This window comes from Populus trichocarpa, chromosome 1, assembly GCF_000002775.5.
Source record: "Populus trichocarpa isolate Nisqually-1 chromosome 1, P.trichocarpa_v4.1, whole genome shotgun sequence".
Lineage (NCBI taxonomy): Eukaryota > Viridiplantae > Streptophyta > Magnoliopsida > Malpighiales > Salicaceae > Populus > Populus trichocarpa.
Genome location: NC_037285.2, coordinates 25,043,612 through 25,062,653, shown reverse-complemented (window position 1 = coordinate 25,062,653; position 19,042 = coordinate 25,043,612). Strand labels below are relative to the sequence as shown.

The window sequence follows — 19,042 nt, the reverse complement described above, 5'->3', positions numbered from 1 at the left end:
AATAAAAAGATCAATTCCCAAAAAATTAAATAAAATTGAAAAAAGAAATTAGTATTAAAAAGGACCTAAAAAAACCAAAGTTTTCTTGTGTTAACCTTCAAAACATGTGACCGTAGTGATGAGATCGAGACTAACACATAGAAGACAAACCTAAAAGAACAAAGCAAAATTCTTAATAAAAAATGTTAGTAGTGAAACTTAAAAAATTAAAAAAAAATAATGAAAAAAAGATCTGGGTCAACCAGGGTTAAATGGCTAACTCTCAACCATGAACCTAATTGGGATAACCTCATAAAAAAAAAGTAAAAAAAAAGAAGCATGAAGACCAATTAAAAAAATAAACGCTAAAAGATGAAATTGAGAATAAAACAATTTTATAAAAGGATCTAAAAAAACTAAAGTCAACTCGTGTTAACATTTGAAATGCATGCCCTACTCATGAGGTCGGGATTAACCCCATAGAAGGCAAACAAAAAAACAAAGAAAAATTCTTTAAAAAAAATAATGAGGGATGAAATTGAAAAAAATTACAATAAAATAAACAACAATAAAAAAATAGAAACCAAATTCGACATAAATATAAATTAGAATAAAATATTGAGAAATAAAATTTAAATAAAATTCAATTAGTGAAAGGGTTAAAAAATTAAAAAAGATGTTATAAATAATTTTCTTTCATAATTCCTCCTTTTCTTATTAATTGTTTTTCAACAAAAAAATATTTTTTTTTTCATGGAGTCTTAATTCAATAGAAAAAAAAGCAATTAGAATCAATATAAAAAAAATCATTTATCTCATTAAATAAGGATTAAAAAAGCATATGTTTAACGAAAACCATTTATCTCATTAGTATGCTTATTTTTTTAGTATTTGTTTCACCAAGATATTTTTTTAGACAACAATTTATCATTATAATAAAAGCAAGCTCTAATAAATAAAAAATGCTTTGATGATCTTGACAAAAATGCATTTAAAATATATATAAACAACACATCAAGGATGATCATTTTCGGTTCGGTTCGGTTTTTATCAAAAAAAAAGTAACCAAACCGAATTTTTTTAAAAAAACCGAAACCGGTTCAAACCGACTGGTTTCGATTTTGTTCGGTTTTTTAGGAAAAAAACCGGTTCAAACCAGTTTGGCTCGGTTTTTTTGGTATGACTCGGTTTTTTTTCAGGTTTTTTTTTGTTTGGATTCAGTTCGGTTTTTTCGGTTTTAGGCTTATAAAACCAAACCAAACCGGTCGATTTTTTCAAAATTTTAATCGGTTTAATCGGTTTTTTTCACGATTCAGTTTTTTCGATTATTTTTTTTATTTTCTCGATTTTCTTGGTTTTTCAGTTTCTTTACTCATCCCTACAACACACCACTCTCGTGTTGGCATGTAAAATTAGATATGCATAAGGAAGACCATGAATAAGATTAAAAAAAAAATTAAAAATTATGATGGGATGTAAAATGAGAGCATTTGCTAATATTAAAAAATATATATAATTTTATAAAAAAAAAGTAAAAATTGAATAGCATCTAATAAAATAAAACCTAGAAATATATTTTTCATTATTTAATTAAAATCAAAATAGAAGAAAAAAATAAAGTTCTTTACAAGCAAACTCCATGCCTCTCTGACACGTAAAGAGAAGTCAAGGCGGGCGCGGCGCGTAGTGTGTCATCGTGCGTGCGAATTCACAGTAGAATTGGGTCAGGTAAATTACCCGCTCGTTTAGTGTTTTCTGGAGGTATAGGAAATTGAAGCTTTGTATTGATAAGGACAGATGTCAGCCCATTGGAATTTAGAAAGGTATTTGGACCTTAAGCCCATTGGATCACCAACTCTGATCTTTATCTGATCCATTAATATATCAAAATTTAAGCTTTTTAAATATATCAAAATCTAATTTCAAACTATTGAACCTTCAAATTAAATATGCTTAAATTTTGATAGCTACAAATAAACCTACTCATGTAAAATTCTATATCTTTAGTCTTTACTGGTGGTAATAAAGATGAATCTTCACTCTGGTAAAATTAAATAAAATTTCCACAAGTAATTGTTTGATTAACTTACCCCAACAATTAAATTACGAATTAAGTATAATTAAGCTTAAACAGCGAAAGAAGAATCAATTTAATTATATTTAGAATATACTGCTATATATATATATATATATAACCAAACTAAGTCAAATTAAAAAAACCGGACCAAACCAGGTTAAACTGGTTTTTATCCTAAATAAACTGAATTGAATCAAATCGAAACCGGTTGGTTTTGGTTTATTACCGAAATAATCACCTTGAAATTAAAAGAATTAAAGGTAGAGATCGCAATAGAGTAAAATGAAATATCAGCCATATAAAATGTAGTCAATATCTGGAAATCTGTTCCATGGACGAGGCAGTTCTTCATTAGTCAACTTGTCACAAGATGAATATCAGCCATATATATAATATTGTCACCGTCCGTTGGGAATATCCAGTTGGATTTTTATTTTAATCAAAAGCAGGGATCTGATTGCTTATTTTGCAAGTAAAGTCCTCGCTTTTCTTCATTGTGCAAAAAATAGAACTAAATTAAATTAATTCTGACATGCATCATTTCTCTATATAAACCCTCTTAGTGTCTCCCCTCTCTTCACAACACATCAAGGCTAATTTTTTTTTATTAGGGTAACAATTAGAAATAATATTGAAGAAAACATGGGTAATAGTTATTCATCGTCATCTTATAACTCTCATCCTCCATTACCGATACACCTTTGCTTTTTCCTGCTTATTCTGCTAATGTTCATTGGTTTAACTTGGTACATCAAATATGAGCCGGTGTTAGAGGGCATGTTTGATCAAGGGAAGCTGATTCTAATGGCGTCTCCCTTGCTGCTTTTGCTACTTGTTCATTGGTTTTCGAATGATGATCATCAATATGGCAGGAGGCTTTCCTATTACCTTCCCTTTCCAGAGAAAGACTCTCTACATAGAGCTGGAGGAACTCCTTGGGGAGTCGGGTTTCTGCTTGTTTTTCTCTTCTTCCTGATCTCTTACCACTCTTATTTCCAAGAGCGTTGGTTTCCTCTTTTAAGCAGATCATAATACAGTATGCCTTTAGCCTTTAGCCACCATGTATGTCCACTTGTAATATATATCAATATCTGTAGTACTGTAACCAAATGAAAGAATCACGCATAGTTTTCTTTGCTGGGGGAGACTGTTGATCAAGGGCTTGCTGAGGAAAAATCTATGGTGGGCATCCAGATTTTGCGAGCCGTTTAATCTTTGCTGAGTTGTAATTAATATGATTGTAGTCATAGAAAGAATGGTATTTGTGTTTTTATTTCTTTATCTGTAATCACAAGGTTGTCAAGATCAATTGCTGCTGACTTGTGCTATGCAAATAACTGTGTAAAAGAAGGACTGTGTGAATAGCAGCGCAATGATGTGCAGCCTTGGATGCCACTTTTCAATTTTGTAGCAGTCAAAAAAGAAGCAAAGAGTCCTATAATCCAGCAGTATTATAGCCTTTGCATAAAGCATTTTGCTTTGATTTGTTTTGGATCCTAGAATGTCTTGTGATCTGAGAGCCTTGCTTTTCACTTGGCCAAACCGACCAATTAGTCCCTCAACTATGAACTTGTTTTAAATGTAATCCCCATACTATCAATATCTCAATTGGGTCACCAATGTATCATGTATTCCTTTATCGAGTCATCTGTTTAAACTCTTCCCCTTTTTTATTGAAAAAAAAAACTCAAAATTTAATTTCCCAAGCAATTTCTTTTGGGCATTAAAAAATATTTTGATTCACAAAGGGTGACTAGATTGAGGAACTTCTGTCACTTTGGGAGTGAAATTGATAGTTTGGGATCCAATTGAAAATCGATTAACACGGACTTATATGAGTTATTTTATTTTATTTTTTGCTAAGGTTAATTATGATTTTCTATGTTTCAAATGGAGACACATCCCTTTTCATAGTGTCCACAGAAAGGAATAATATTTAAAAATTTTGGGTTTTCAAAATTAGGATGCATTAGGTAGGAAAATGTCACAACAATTATGAGGTAAGTTAACGGAAAGATAAGAAGAATTCAAGGTAGATGAGTGCACAACTTTATTTTGGTTTTTGCCTAAGACAACAAGTGAGATCTTCAATTATGTACCGGAAAGATAAGAAGAATTCAAGTTATATTTTTCCCACCTTCCAATTATTTGAAAATAATATAAAATTATTTTTAAAATCTCATCTAATAACTTAAAATTTTAAATTGAGAAGATTATTTTAGATACAACATAAATGTAAAAATAAGGTTTTGATATATGATTTATATGATTATCTAATACACTCTCTAGCGAAAACCCTTTGAATTTGAAACCTTCACATGCTAACACTACCTTGTGCTTGATTCTTATCAAACAAAATAAGGGTAATGAGATTCAAATTCGTGACTATTTGGTCAATAAGGCTCTAATACTATGTCAAAATTATCTCAATCTAAAAGTTTAAGTTATTACATGAGGTTTCAAGCACAGTTCTATATTAGTCTCTAAAACACTTCCTCAAGTGAAAACCCTTTGAACTTTAAACTTGTACGTGCCCATAATATATTGTGCTTAATTTTTATTAATTAGAATGAGAGTGATAAGATTTGAACTTGTAATTATTTTGGTCATTAAGGCTAGCTCTAATATCACAAAGAATCATTTCACCTAAAAGCTTAAGCTATTAGGTGAGACCTTAAGAAATTATTTATATTATTCTCTAATATATTTTCTTAAATGAAAGCGTTTTGGGCTTGAAACTTATATATATTCATACTACTTTGTGTTTAATTTTTATCAAATAAAATAAGGGTAATAAGATTTGAACTCGTAATTACTTGGTCAACAAGACTCTAATACTATTTTAAAAAATCATTTCAAACTAAAAATTCAATTATTCTTGGTGATTTACCTAATAAAAGAAACATGTTCTTTCGGTTTACATTTAACTTTGTTGACTCTAAAATATATTTTCCCTCGTTAATATAATTTTATAGCGGTCACTCATGACATAAAATTATTCAGTGTCTGATGCACCATTTTTTTACAATGTATTGTACAAACAAATCAACCCTTAATAAATGAAAATTACTGTACCCCAGATAAATTAAAAAATAAAAGAAAAGAAAGATCACTAATTAATTAATTATAAAAATAAGAGAGCAAAAATAAACGATTCAGCGAATTAGAAGAACACATGATTTCAAGTTACTGAGATCTTCTAGGTCTTATACATAATGGGCCGAGGACCATTTAGAGGAAAGCCCATTTATTCTTGCGGGCTCTCCACTCCATTTCACACGTTTCCCCTTCGCTCTCTTTCTATACTTACCACTACTGCAACTAATTGCATTTGATGACATTTAAGTAACGGAGAAAATATTAGCGATAAAAATATATTTAGTTGATAAAATAAATGTAAGAATATAAAAATTAATTTTTTAAAAAGATAATTTTAGAGATAATTTTGTATTTTTAAAATAGGAGGTACAAAGAAAATAAGTTTTAAGATAATATTTATTATTTTAATTTTAAAATATCATTGTAAAAAAATCTTAATTTTAAAATTTTCCAATTAAGATATTTATGGATAAAAATAATAATTATTATAATTTTAAAATTTAACTCGAGGATCAATCCGGGGCAAATCCTGGGTCACTGGTCGAGGCCCTAGTCATGGGTCGGGATGACTCGAGTTGACTCGAGTCAGCGTAAGAATAAAAATAGTTATTATCATAGTTTTAAAATCCGATTCAGGGCTCGACCTAGGATAAGACCCGTATCACGAGACGGGTTGACCCGGGTCAGCATAACAATAAAAATAGTTATTATCATAATTTTGAAAATCGATTCGCAAAATGATCCAGGGCAAGGTTCGGGTCACGAGTGAGATTGAAAGTTGACCTAGGTCAATATAAAAATAAAAATAATTATTATCATAATTTTAAAACCCGACTTGGGGATTGATTTAGGATAAGGCTCGAGAGACGTGTTAGGAGGGTCAACCCAGGTTAACCTTGGTCAATATAAAATAAAAGTAGTTATTATCATAGTTTTAAAACTTGATTTTGGGTTAACCTAGGGTAAAGCTTAGATCATTGATCAGGAGAGTTAACCTAGATTGATACATGTCAATGTAAGGATAAAAATTGTTATTATTATAGTTTTAAAACTCAATTTAGGGATCGACTGAGGCAAGGTCCAAGTTACGAACCAGGAGGGTCAACCCATGTTGACCCGAGTCAATATATGAGTAAAAGTGATAATTTTCATAGTTTTAAAACCTAACTAGAGAGTCGACCCGAGGCAAGGTTCATGTTAGGGGTGATCATTTTTGGTTCGGTTCGGTTTTTATAAAAAAAAGTAACCAAATCGATTTAAAAAAAAACCGAAACTGGTTCAAACTGACCGGTTTCGGTTCGGTTCGATTTAGTTTTTTTGGAAAAAAACCGGTTCAAACCGGTTTAGCTCGGTTTTGGCTCGGTTTTTTCCGGTTTTGCTCGGTTTGGATTCGGTTCGGTTTGATTTTTTTGGTTTCAGGCTTATAAAACCGAAACCGAACTAAACCGATCAGTTTTTTTCACGATTCGATTTTTTCTGTTATTTTTTTCCTGGTTTTCTCGGTTTGGGTTCGGTTCGGTTCGGTTTTTTCGGTTTCAGGCTTATAAAACCGAAACTGAACCAAAGCGATCAGTTTTTTTTCACGATTCAATTTTTTCTGTTATTTTTTTTTCCGGTTTTCTTGGTTTAATCGGTTTTTCGGTTTTTTTGCTCACTCCTAGTTCATGTCATAGGTCGGAAAGGTTAACCCAACTGACCCAGTTTTCTTTTTTTAAAAAAATCAAAGAAATCTTATTTTGACTAAATTTGTATTTCAAATAAGACAATTTGACTCGTGTTTTATCTCTGTTGACACGAGTTTTTAACCGGGTCAAGTCAAGTCAATCATTTCTTTATTTTTTCTTAAACTCTGAACAATTCATGTCCCGGGTCAATCAGTCAAGTAGTCTTGGTTTTATAACTAAAGCAAAAAAAATATCTAATTGTTTTTTATTTTTAAATATGTAAGTTTGATAAAAATATATATTAAAGATAAAATATATTTTATTATATTTTATTATGTTTTGTCCACCATAACCAAACAAAATATAGAAACAATTATTTTATCTTGTACATCACTACCAAACATAATTTTGTCTCTGTTTTCTTTTCTATCTTGTCTCTTCTATCTCCGTCTCTTTTATCTAGGGATAGTAATCAAATATTATCTTAGTGCTTGATTGGTACATTGATATTTTTTCTTTTTTGTTTTCTAAAATTTATTTTCAAGATTTTTACTTACTAGCTTGCCAAATTCTATCATTTTTTATCCCAATTGTTAATTCTTCTACCGTTATTCTTTATTTTCTATGTTTAAAAGTTGTTTTCAAAATTCTAAAAAATAGAAAATAAAAATAAAAAACAATAATAATAACGAACGAAGTTGTGGATTTTCTAAAATATAAAATTAGATATATCCATGTATTATCTTACAATTCTATTTAGAAATTTCATTACAATTCTTATTCTTGTTTTATCAACATATATAATCACTAATTCATTTTTTTCAATTAATTTGTTTGAAATTCTTGTTGTAATTAATTACAACAAGATGTCTCAATGTGAAATAAATAATTTAAAACAGTACAATATAGGTAAATGCAAGTATGCTTTCCTTTTTATTTTTTCTTCTTATCCCATTTTTTAGTGCTCAAACAGTGACTACCAGGATTATCTTATAAATGATGTAATTAGATGATTAATGTCATGTGAAAATCCAACCCTCCCTTTTTAGTATATGCCATCTCTACTTGTGAAGCTAACACACACAGAGACAAAACTTAAATTAAAAATGGAAAAAGGGGCATTTTAATTGATTTTTCATTTCAATTTCCTTTTAATCGGACGTTGTTTATTCATAAGAGCTTCTTAATTTATTAATAATTACATACAAAACCCAATCTAGCTAGCTGCTTCTTCTTCTTCTTCTTCTTCTTCTTCGTTGTGGGGATATAAATTATAATGAAGTTCAAAACCCAATCTAGCTAGCTGCTGCTTCTTCTTCTTCTTCTTCTCATCATGTGTGAGTGCGCAGTGTGAGGTGGATAAGTTGCCATTCCAAAGCTTCTTTATCTCTTTCTTCTTCTTTTGTTAATAAAGCACTGCTTTTGTCCACGCACTGTCTCTCCACTTGTTAATAAAGTACACTTAGTACAGTCCTAGTCTAGGACAAGAAGAATCCCAACTGTCAATGCCTCTTGACTGGTCGTTAATGATCTTAATTTGATGATTTTCAAGGGAAGAACTATCGTCATCCATCATCACAACAAGTAGTTATCTTAGCAAACCAACCATCATATATAGAGACGCAAAATATACGTTAAAATAACCCTAAAAACATGAGATTTTGACAAGGAAAGCAATGCAAACTCATGTTGAAAAGAAATTAATTACAGTGCATGCATGGACAACTCTACTGTGTTTGGTCATCTTAATTAACTATGCTTTATATACTACACTGATAGTGTGCATATATATATATATATATGATAGAATTCTTGGTTGATGGAATCCTAGCCACTTGATGTTTGACATTGGAGGTGGAGCCTTTATAATCCATGGCTTTATTCTTGATTCTCCTAGCTAGCTAGCTAGCTAGCTAGCTAGAAGCACAGCTTTCCGAGTTTTCTCCAAGCCCTCCATGCTTGCTGGTTGTGGCTTTTCATGTTAACAAAAACCCTTTTTTTTCTTTTTTCCCCTTTTGCTTTGTTTTCTCCTTTAACAAATCTCAACCATTTTTCATAGCTTAAAAAAACTAAAAGTGTAACCAAAACACATGTAGGACAGCGGTATATCACCGCTAGATTGCAATCTGAAGGGTGAGCAATCCCTCACTTTCTTCAAAGTATTTTTGGACCAAATTTTGGCAAAAGAACTGTAAATCAAACTTTGCTTAAAAGCAAATTAAAGCATTCAAAGTTTTGAGAAGTTTTCGAGTGGAGCGGAAGAGAATATGTTCGATCCGCTCATTATCCACCGCCACTCTTCTTTTCACAACAAAAAAAGTGAAGAAAATAGAGCAGTGATTAATTCTTTCTTTCCCAGCTTGGAATCGGATCGTGCATTTACCAGCATAAATTTGGTTAAATCATGCATTCTAAAATTTTATAATGCCATGAAAAAACTACTGATGACATGAGGAAACAGGGCATGCACGATCAAGGTGATTATATAAGATCCAACGTCGGAGTACTCCTTTTAGACTAAGTGGACTATCCAAATGGATCTTTATAATTAATTTCGAACAAATTAACAATGAAATTTCTACAACTTTTCCACATTCCCTTTCATGTGAATTTTATTCCTGGGATTTCTCAAGAAACTTTACTCGTCATCTTCAAAGCTAATTTTCTGAATATAAAAGGATATAAAAGTGGCAGCATTAATTTTTGCAATATGCCCTATTTCCCTTTCTATTGTTCTCACCTAGCTAGACCTCTCTCCTGCTAGCTTCACTTTCATCATGATCGGACCTGAAATTAGTAGTCATAGCTGATTATCAAGTGTGCAACCAAGCCACGTATTAAACCTAACATAACCTAGCTAGTAAGACAAACTAATTATTTATTAACTTGGATGGAGTTTTATATCAAAATTAAAAGTTAATCTAGTCAATTTAGTAGATTAACCTCGACTAATTTTATATCTTTTCTTAATCTGAATTGACCTATTCAACTTAATTATAACATAACAAGTCTTGAGCTAAATCGGGATTTATATCTATACTTCTAATACTTTTTTTTTAGCAATCATCCGAAATTAAGTGGCTAGCCACGGCAAATCTTAGCCTCTCAAGGTATATAACACATTTCTCAATATTAATTCCAGTGATGATGCATGTATAGAGAAAAGAAAGTCAGATTAAGAAAAGAGAACCAAGTTGATTGATTGAATGGGAGAGCTATGTAATACAGTGTAAATGTGAAACATCATGAATAGGATTTACGGGACTACTACTATATGCTGTCACCAATTGCACAATTATCATGCATATATCCTCTGATCATGATGAGTGTAATTATTCCCAAGAACATTCTCTGACCTAAGCGAACCCCATATTAAGAGAAGGAAAAAGCAAAAGATGATTGGTAAAGAGGGGAGCAAAAGCAAAAGCAAAAGCAATCTATCTTCTCGTGTGTTTACATGCACACTCCATGCCCTAGTGTGCCTCTTCTCTACTTTTTTTCTTTCTTTCTACTCTAGCTAGCGCGTCTATTAGTGCTATTGCAGCTTACATGGAAAAACAAAAGCAAAAGAAGACTGGTCGGCTTCACCTTTAGCTTTATCTTTGCTGCTGCTTTTTCCAGACCTCTGAACACTCACTGTCTTTGCCTTCATATGTCTCTTTTTAGAGTTTTCCATAAGGTTGCATATATCTTACTCAAAACCATATACATACACTATATACCCAACATAATCATCAATCAACAATCCCCACCCTCCTCCCATTTGTCATCTTCCATGATATAAATGCCGAACCTCCTCAAACATTGCATATAGCTAGGCAGAGACAAAATCACAATTCACCAACCCAAAAAACATACAACAGACAAACATGGAGATATTGTCACAACTTTGGTCACTCTTAGGCCTTCTCACAGTTCTTCAAAACATCTTACCTACACAACTCCTCTCCCTTCTTCACTCCCTCTATGAGTCCCTCCAGGACTTCATCTCCCCATATTCATACTTTGACATCCCTGAATTTAATGGCTACTGTGGTGTTGAAATCAATGATCTCTACCGCCATGTCAACCTCTATCTCAACTCTGTCAATTCCTCTGCCACTGCCTCCACCTGCCGACGCTTCACCCTCTCCCGTTCCAAGTCATCCAATTGCATTTCCTTCACTATAGCTCCCAATCATACCATCCACGACTCCTTCAATGGCCATTCTCTTTCTTGGACACACCATGTGGACACTGTCCAGGACTCATTAGAAGAGAAACGTAGCTTCACTCTCAAGCTTCCAAAGCGACTCCGGCATTTGCTGCTGTCGCCTTATATCCAGCACGTGACATCACGTGCTGAAGAGTTTGAGCGAGTGTCAAGAGAAAGGAGGCTGTTTACTAACAATGGCAATGCTTCATACGAGTCAGGCTGGGTCTCAGTTCCTTTCCGTCATCCATCCACCTTCGAAACGCTGGCTCTGGAGCCTCACTTGAAGAAGCAGATGATGGAGGACTTGAAGGCATTTGCTAGTGGCAGAGAGTTTTATCACAGAGTTGGACGGGCATGGAAGAGGGGATACTTGCTTTATGGTCCACCAGGGTCGGGCAAATCAAGTCTGATAGCTGCAATGGCTAATTATTTGTGCTATGATGTTTATGATCTTGAACTCACCAAAGTCACTGACAACTCAGAGCTCAGAGCTCTACTAATCCAGACTAGTAATCGATCAATAATTGTCATTGAGGACATAGACTGCTCCCTTGATCTGACTGCTGATAGAATGATGAAGGCCACTACTGCTACTGCAACAAGAAGGAAAAGATCATCATCATCAGGTTATAATAAGGACCTGGGTACAGGCAATGATCAGTTATTAGAGGAGAGTGGGCGTGTTACCTTATCAGGTCTCCTCAACTTCACAGATGGATTATGGTCTTGTTGTGGGGAGGAGAGGATAATAGTGTTCACAACCAATCATCGAGAAAATGTGGATCCTGCATTGGTTCGATGCGGGCGGATGGACGTGCATGTTAGCTTAGGCACCTGTGGGATGCATGCATTCAAGGCATTGGCTATGAACTATCTTGGGATAGAGTGGCATTCTTCTTTTGATGTGGTAGAGAGCTGTATACGGTCAGGTGGCGCACTCACTCCTGCTCAGATAGGGGAGATATTGCTGCGGAATAGAGGGAACAATGTTGATTTAGCAATAAAAGAAGTGGTGTCTGCAATGCAAGCCAGAATTTTGAGTACTGGCAGCACTGAACATCTAAATACCAGTATAGAGTATGAAGATATGGCGGCCTTGACAAGGTCACCTCAGAGTGTGTTAACGGTGGGGTCACCGGAGAATTGGGACTCATCTCCGGGGAAGACTAATGGAAAGAAGAGGAAGGCAAAGTTTCTTGTTAGATTAAGATCTTTGACCAAGTCTGACTCTGGTAGAAGGGGTGTGTGAGAGTTTTGATGTACTCTTCTGTTATAAAACTTTTGAAAATTGAAACTAATCTGTCAGCTAATAATTAAGTAAATTAATTCTTCTACTGTATACCTCCATATAATCTAATCAGTAAGTAAATACCTTCAGAACACAGCTTTTATGTGATCTGTTTATTATAAATGTCCTGCTCAATCAATGCCAAGAAGTTGTCTTGCTCAACTCATATTAGTAGTTTAAGCTTACAAATGGACTACACCCTATGAGTGTGAAGAGATTGAAACATACATGCAAGAAGAAACGGAAGAAAATGAATGGCATTGACGATGACAACATCCTGCACAGTCCAGAACACTTACCTTTAGACAGAGCAAAAATATTGCAACTGTTCATTGAAGTTGAGTCACTTTAGGAAGATAATCCGCCACCATGTTCTCTATCCCATGCAAGATATCTACAAGTAGCAATAGCCGTGCCTGTATTACTAAAAGCATTAGAGGTAAATTTATCAGAATGGCTCGCATGTGTAGTTGCTGAGACTTTCTACATATCAGAAAATGGAAGTTGCTGCCTATTGAACGCCTTAAATCCTCTGACACAACTGATATCAGAATCAAGTTTCATTGCTGAACGAATTGAAATTTTTTTGAACCAGTTTTCCAAGCATTGGCATAAGATTTCCAGAAGATTGAGCTAGAATTTTGGCATAACACTGATAAGATTAAAAACATCCGATTGAGAGTGATTAAAACCCAGAAAATCAGGTTACCAAAAAAAATCAGACCATTAATTGGAGATAGATTACAAAAATCAACTGAGATAACACTGAGACATGTTGTTGTTCATCATTCACTGACAAGATAATACAAGAAAAATGAAGTTGTATCCCAAAACAATAGATAATATAGCGGCATAAAAAATGAGTCTTTTGAGAACTTCTTGTAGAAAAAAATAGAACTTGATGATGTGAAACTTCTTTGTATAAAGTGGAGATCCATCTTGATTTGTGGGATACCAGAAATCCTGAGCCACTCAGAACCACTAGCTTCAGTAAATTTTTGCTCTAGCAGGCATAAACAAGCACAAGTCCCACTACTTCTCCAAAAATGAATCAAAATATACAACAGTAACACAATCCAAGACCAGCAATCACAAGAACAAGACACGATAATTTTACGTGGAAAACCCGCAGTATGGAGTAAACCTCATGGGACTGTAGTCCACTTAAACTGTTCCAGTAAATCAATAAATAGACTACAAAGTGGGGTTCTTCTCTAAGTGACAACAGGCTGTCACTGTCAAGATACTTAGAAAACCTAGAGAAAACAGAAACAGAGAACTTTGTTTTGAAATCAGTATCCCCTAAGTTCCACTCTTCTTTTATATATATATATATATATATATATATATATATATATATATATATATATATATATTTCATCTGTACACACGGAAATATGTGTTATAAATGGAATCTAACTCATTCTTAATATTTAGCCTAAAGATAAATATTAACAGAGTACTAAAGTTATATACAATAACATCCCCCCTCAAATTGATGCTGGTAAGTCAACTAGCAACAATTTGTCAATAAGAAATTGATGTCGCTGTTGAGTCATAGCTTTGGTGAAGATATCAGCAACTTGGAGATCGGAAGAGATGTTAGGAAGAGATATCACTCGACTTTCCAAGGTGTCTCGAATAGAATGACAATCAACCTCAATGTGCTTGGTACGTTCATGAAAAACAGGATTGGTGGCAATCTGAATAGCACTAGTGTTATCAGCATGAAGAGGAGTAGGAGTAGTATGAGGAAACCCAAGCTCCTAAAAAAGACCGCGTAGCCATGCTATTTCAGAACAAGCAGTAGACATGGCACGATACTCAGCCTCGGTAGAGGATTTAGAAACACGATCTTGTTTCTTACATCTCCAAGAAATTAAGGCATTACCTAAAAATATACACCAACCCGTAGTAGATCGACGTGTATCTGGACACCCAGCCCAATCAGCATCACTATAGGCAACAAGTTGAAGAGATGAGTCGGTAGGAAAGAACAACCCACGAGTAGGTGAACCTTGAAGATAGCGGATGATGCGTCGAACTGCAGCAAGATGGAGATGCCTAGGAGAAGACATAAACTGACTAACCTGATGAACAACATAGGAGATATCAGGTTGAGTAGTGGTCAAGTAGATAAGACTCCCAACCAGGCGCCGATAGAGAGTAGGATCATCTAGAAGGTCCTCTTCATCTTTCCTATATTTGACATTTACCTCCATAGGAGTATCAACAGAAGAAGTGTCCTCTAAACCAGCCAAAGTAATAAGATCTTGAATATACTTATGCTGGTTCACAAATATACCATTGGCCCGATGATGAAATTCCAATCCTAAGAAGTATGTGAGGTGACCAAGATCTTTCATATGAAAAGTTGCATGTAACAGTTGTTGAAGCTTAGTAATCAAACCACAGTCAATGCAGTAATAATAATATCATCTACATAAACCAAGAGAAGGACTATACCCAACGCAGACGTGTGAAAAAAGAGAGAAGAATCATACCTACTTTGTGTGATATTGAAGTCAAGAAATGTATTGCGAAACTTCTCAAACCAAGCCCGGGGTGTCTGTTTAAGCCCATACAGAGAACGCTTTAGTTTATAGACATCATGAGGAAAAGAAGTAGTCATACCAGAGGGAAGCTTCATGTAAATCGCTTCTTGCAAATCACCATGAAGAAAGGTATTCTTCACATCCATTTGATATAGTTGCCACGACTGTGAAGCGGCAATAACTAAAATGGTTCGAACTGTGGTCATTTTAGCAACAGGAGCAAAGGTCTCCTCATAATCAACCCCATATTCCTGCTTGTTACCCAGAGCTACGAGGCGAGCTTTGTGTCGGTCCAAAGAGCCATCAGAACAAAGTTTTACAGAAAATACCCATTTACTCCCAATAGGTTTTACTGTAGGAGGACAAGGAACAATATCCCAAGTATGATTCTCCTCAAGTGCTTGAAGTTCTGTTTGCATTGCATGTTGCCAACACTCATGTTTCATGGCCTGTTTGTAGCAAGATGGAATGGAAATAGTGGATAATGTAGCAACAAGAGAGACAAGAGAGAAGAAACCATACCAATTAGGGGGTCGAGAAGGACGAGTGGACCGACGAAGGGTGGTGGAAGTAAAAGCAGGATCAGGCGTCGAGTCAAGATCGGAAGGGAGCACGGGGGAAGTAGAACCAGACTCATGTCGATTACGTCTTTCATAAATAAAACCAGGTTTGAATCTTTCCATAATTGTTGTGGAATCGGAAAAGCTAGGCAAACGAGATAAGAATGCAGATGGCTGCTCAATATGAGATGGAAAGAAATATTGATTTTAAAAAAAAATCACATTCCGAGAAACTCGTATGCGACGAACATGTGGATCATAACAAACATAACCCTTTTGAGGGATAGCATAACCAAGAAAAGCACACTTAACAGACTGAGTAGTAAGTTTATGTCGTTCATGAGCAGGGAGATGCAAAAAACAAACACAACCAAATGTACGAAGATCAGAATATAAAGAAGAATGACCAAACAACTTAAAGAAAGGAGAAACATGATTTAACGTAGGAGAGAGTAAGCGATTGATCAAATGAACTGAAGTGGAAAGTGTTTCACACCAAAAACGAGGAGGAACAGATGATTCAAGTAAAAGAGTTCGTACCACATGAAGAAGGTGACGATTTTTCCTCTCAGCAACACCATTTTGCTGTGGTGTAGAAGGAGAAGAACGCTGAGAGATGATCCCTTTGCTTTGAAGAAAGGCATAAAACTCATTAGACATGTATTCACCGCTAGAATCAGAGCGCAAGACTTTGATGCGGGCAGAAAATTTAGTCTCAAGAAGTGCAAGAAAGCACTTAAAGACTGAGAAAACTTCAGCCTTAGCCCGGAGGAAGTAAACCCAAGTAAAACGACTAAAGTCATCAATGAAAGTAACAAAGTACTTGTAATGCGCATGAGAAATAACGAGTACAATACCCCAAACATCACTATGAATAATGTCAAAACATTGTGAGGCACGAGATGCATGACGAGGAAAAGGTAGAACTTTACTTTTTCCAAGTTTGCATGATGTACAATCAAAAGAAAGATCAAGAGAAGAACATGCTTTATTTCCCAATAATCCAAAATTAATCAAAGTATGAAGTACATCAGAGTTTGGGTGGCCTAGACGTTTATGCCATATCTTTTTTTCAGAACCAACAACATTACATGCAAAGGACAATAAAGGGAAACTAGGAATAATAGTGGAAGGAGAAATGTAAAGAGGAAAGAGTCGGCCCACTTTAGGCCCCTTCGCGATCATTTTCCCTGACACTTGATCCTGCACAACACAACCAGAATGAGAGAAATGGACATCACAATCATTGTCAACTAATTGACCAACAAAAATAAGATTTGTAGAGAGGTCAGGAGACACAAAAACATCGGTTAAGGAAGAGGAAAGATCACCAACAACACTGATAGGCAGAGAGTTGCCATCGGCAGTGTTAATTTTTAGACTGCCCTCATAATTTCTAACATTGAAAAGAGGAACAACAGTATTGGTCATATGGTTAGAGGTCCCAGAGTCAAGATACCATGGCTTAGAAGAAAATTTATGATTACCTGAGAGCATAAAAGCAGAAAAAGCAGAAATGATCATCTGGTGTACCATTTCAGGAGTGAGTGTATTCGGGTTTGCTAAAGCTATAGGAGCAGGAATAGGAACAATTGGCGAGGCAACAGGCAATGCAGTAGAACTAGAGGCACTAGTGGAGGCATGATAAGCAGTACCTTGCTTCCGTTCAGGTCGAATGGGACAAACAAAGATGATATGACCTTGTTTCTTGCAGTAGTTACAGAACTTCTTAGGACAATCCCGAGCAATATGACCAAAAGCTTTACAACTAAAGCACTGGATAACACGCATGTCTCTACCCTTATTCCTCCCCTGTGCTGCATAAGCCACATAAACAGGTGCATTAACATTAGCCTGATGTTCCATGGCAGTCTGAGTGACAATACGTTGTTCCTCACGAAGGAGTTCACTCAAACAGGTATCCAGAGATGGTACAGGATGACGATTCATCAGATTAGAACGTGCAGTTTCAAAATCAGAACGAAGCTTCATCAAGAATTGATCTCTCTTGCTTGTGTCATGCACTGCTTGAACAACAGATAGAGCTACAACGGGAACATTAGCATAAACAATGTCTGAATAATCAGCCCAAAGATTTTGAAAACCAGAAAAAATATTCCTCAATGGAGAGACTTCCCTATGTAAAATTAGCCATCTCATACTCTAATTGAAAACACCGAGCCATGTTGTCTTGATTGTAAACTTGATTAAGATAATTCCACATAGTGGCGGCAGTTGTATAAGGCCTCAGATTGAGAATAAGGTGAGGCTCAACTGAGCTAAGAATCCAAGTCATAACCCGAGCATCCTTGATTTCCCATTTAGACAAAGCCTCAACCTCTTGAGGTGCGGGAGTACTCCCATCAATATGACCCCATAATTTTTTGCCTTTAACAAATAATTTAAATTGAAACTTCCAAGCAGAATAGTTTTTACCAGTAAACCGAATATGAAACGAGTCAACTTTATCGTATGACATGATGATGCAGTGGAGGAAAATAATCACACGCGAGAATAACAACAGAGGTGCCAAAAGGAAGTAACTCACCAGAATGCTTGAACAGATGGCGCTAAAAAGTGATTCCCAAACCAGAAAAAATATGAGCTGAAATAGCCCAACTGAACCAGAGAAAAAAAATGCAGAAATCCAAAAACCACTGAAACAAGAATAGAACCCAAAAACAGAATGGAAGTTGATGAAATCCTGGTTGTTGAACTAAAAAGCAAGGTCTCCAAAAATTGACTAAGACAGTACCGAGAATAGAGAACCCACAAGGAAGCTCTCCTGAGAAGGAGAAAAAAAATCATGAAGGACAGATAATCTAGTAACCTGCTCTTGATACCATGTCAAGATACTTAGAAAACCTAGAGAAAACAGAAACAGAGAACTTTGTTTTGGAATCAGTATCCCCTGAGTTCCACTCTTCTTATATATATATATATATATATATACACACGGAAGTCTGTGTTATAAATGGAATCCAACTCATTCCTAATATTTAGCCTAAAGATAAATATTAACAGAATCCTAAAGTTATATAAAATAACAGTCACAACCACAACTGTTTCAAAAAATCATATCCCTAGGTCCACAATATCAACATCATCATATAAGGTGGATTACAAGTAGTGCAGACTAAAACGGCTTGTCATTTTGCGAAATAACCAAGAATCTGTCAAGTTCCACATCTGTACTAGCAAACCATCAGCTCTTGCCTATGCTAATCTATGTATAATAGCTTGGACTTCTGCAATCTGTGCACATGCCTGATTATCCACTTTCTTGAAATCTGCAAGTATTATCCTTCCTTCAGAATCCCTAAACCAATGTGTGATCATTCAATCAGGTTCAAAAAAAAGAAAAGAAAAGAAAGATTAAAAAGCAAATAAACCATCATGCAGGACCTTCACAACCAAATTGGCATTAGGAAAATGAAACAAAAGTCTAGAAGTGCAAACAATGAATCAGGCAGGTGTTTTACTTGTCTATGAGCTTGCTAAAATTTAAAAATAATATAATAAGTTTATTATTTTAGAACCAACTATTGTGCTTAACTCCTCACCTATGATTTAAAATTGAGCAGAACGGCTGTAAAAGCAATTAAACAAAACAATAAAAGACACC

At 34.8% G+C, this 19,042-nt stretch overlaps 1 protein-coding gene across 1 annotated transcript; it reads left to right on the top strand.

The window, feature by feature from the left end:
- The first annotated feature begins 10,254 nt into the window (after positions 1–10,254).
- LOC18095006 (AAA-ATPase At4g25835) lies at positions 10,255–12,425 on the top strand. The gene has a single exon (XM_024606865.2). It carries the CDS (start codon positions 10,689–10,691, stop codon positions 12,261–12,263), a length of 1,575 nt encoding a protein of 524 aa, XP_024462633.1. The 5' UTR covers positions 10,255–10,688; the 3' UTR covers positions 12,264–12,425.
- Positions 12,426–19,042: the final 6,617 nt, after the last annotated feature.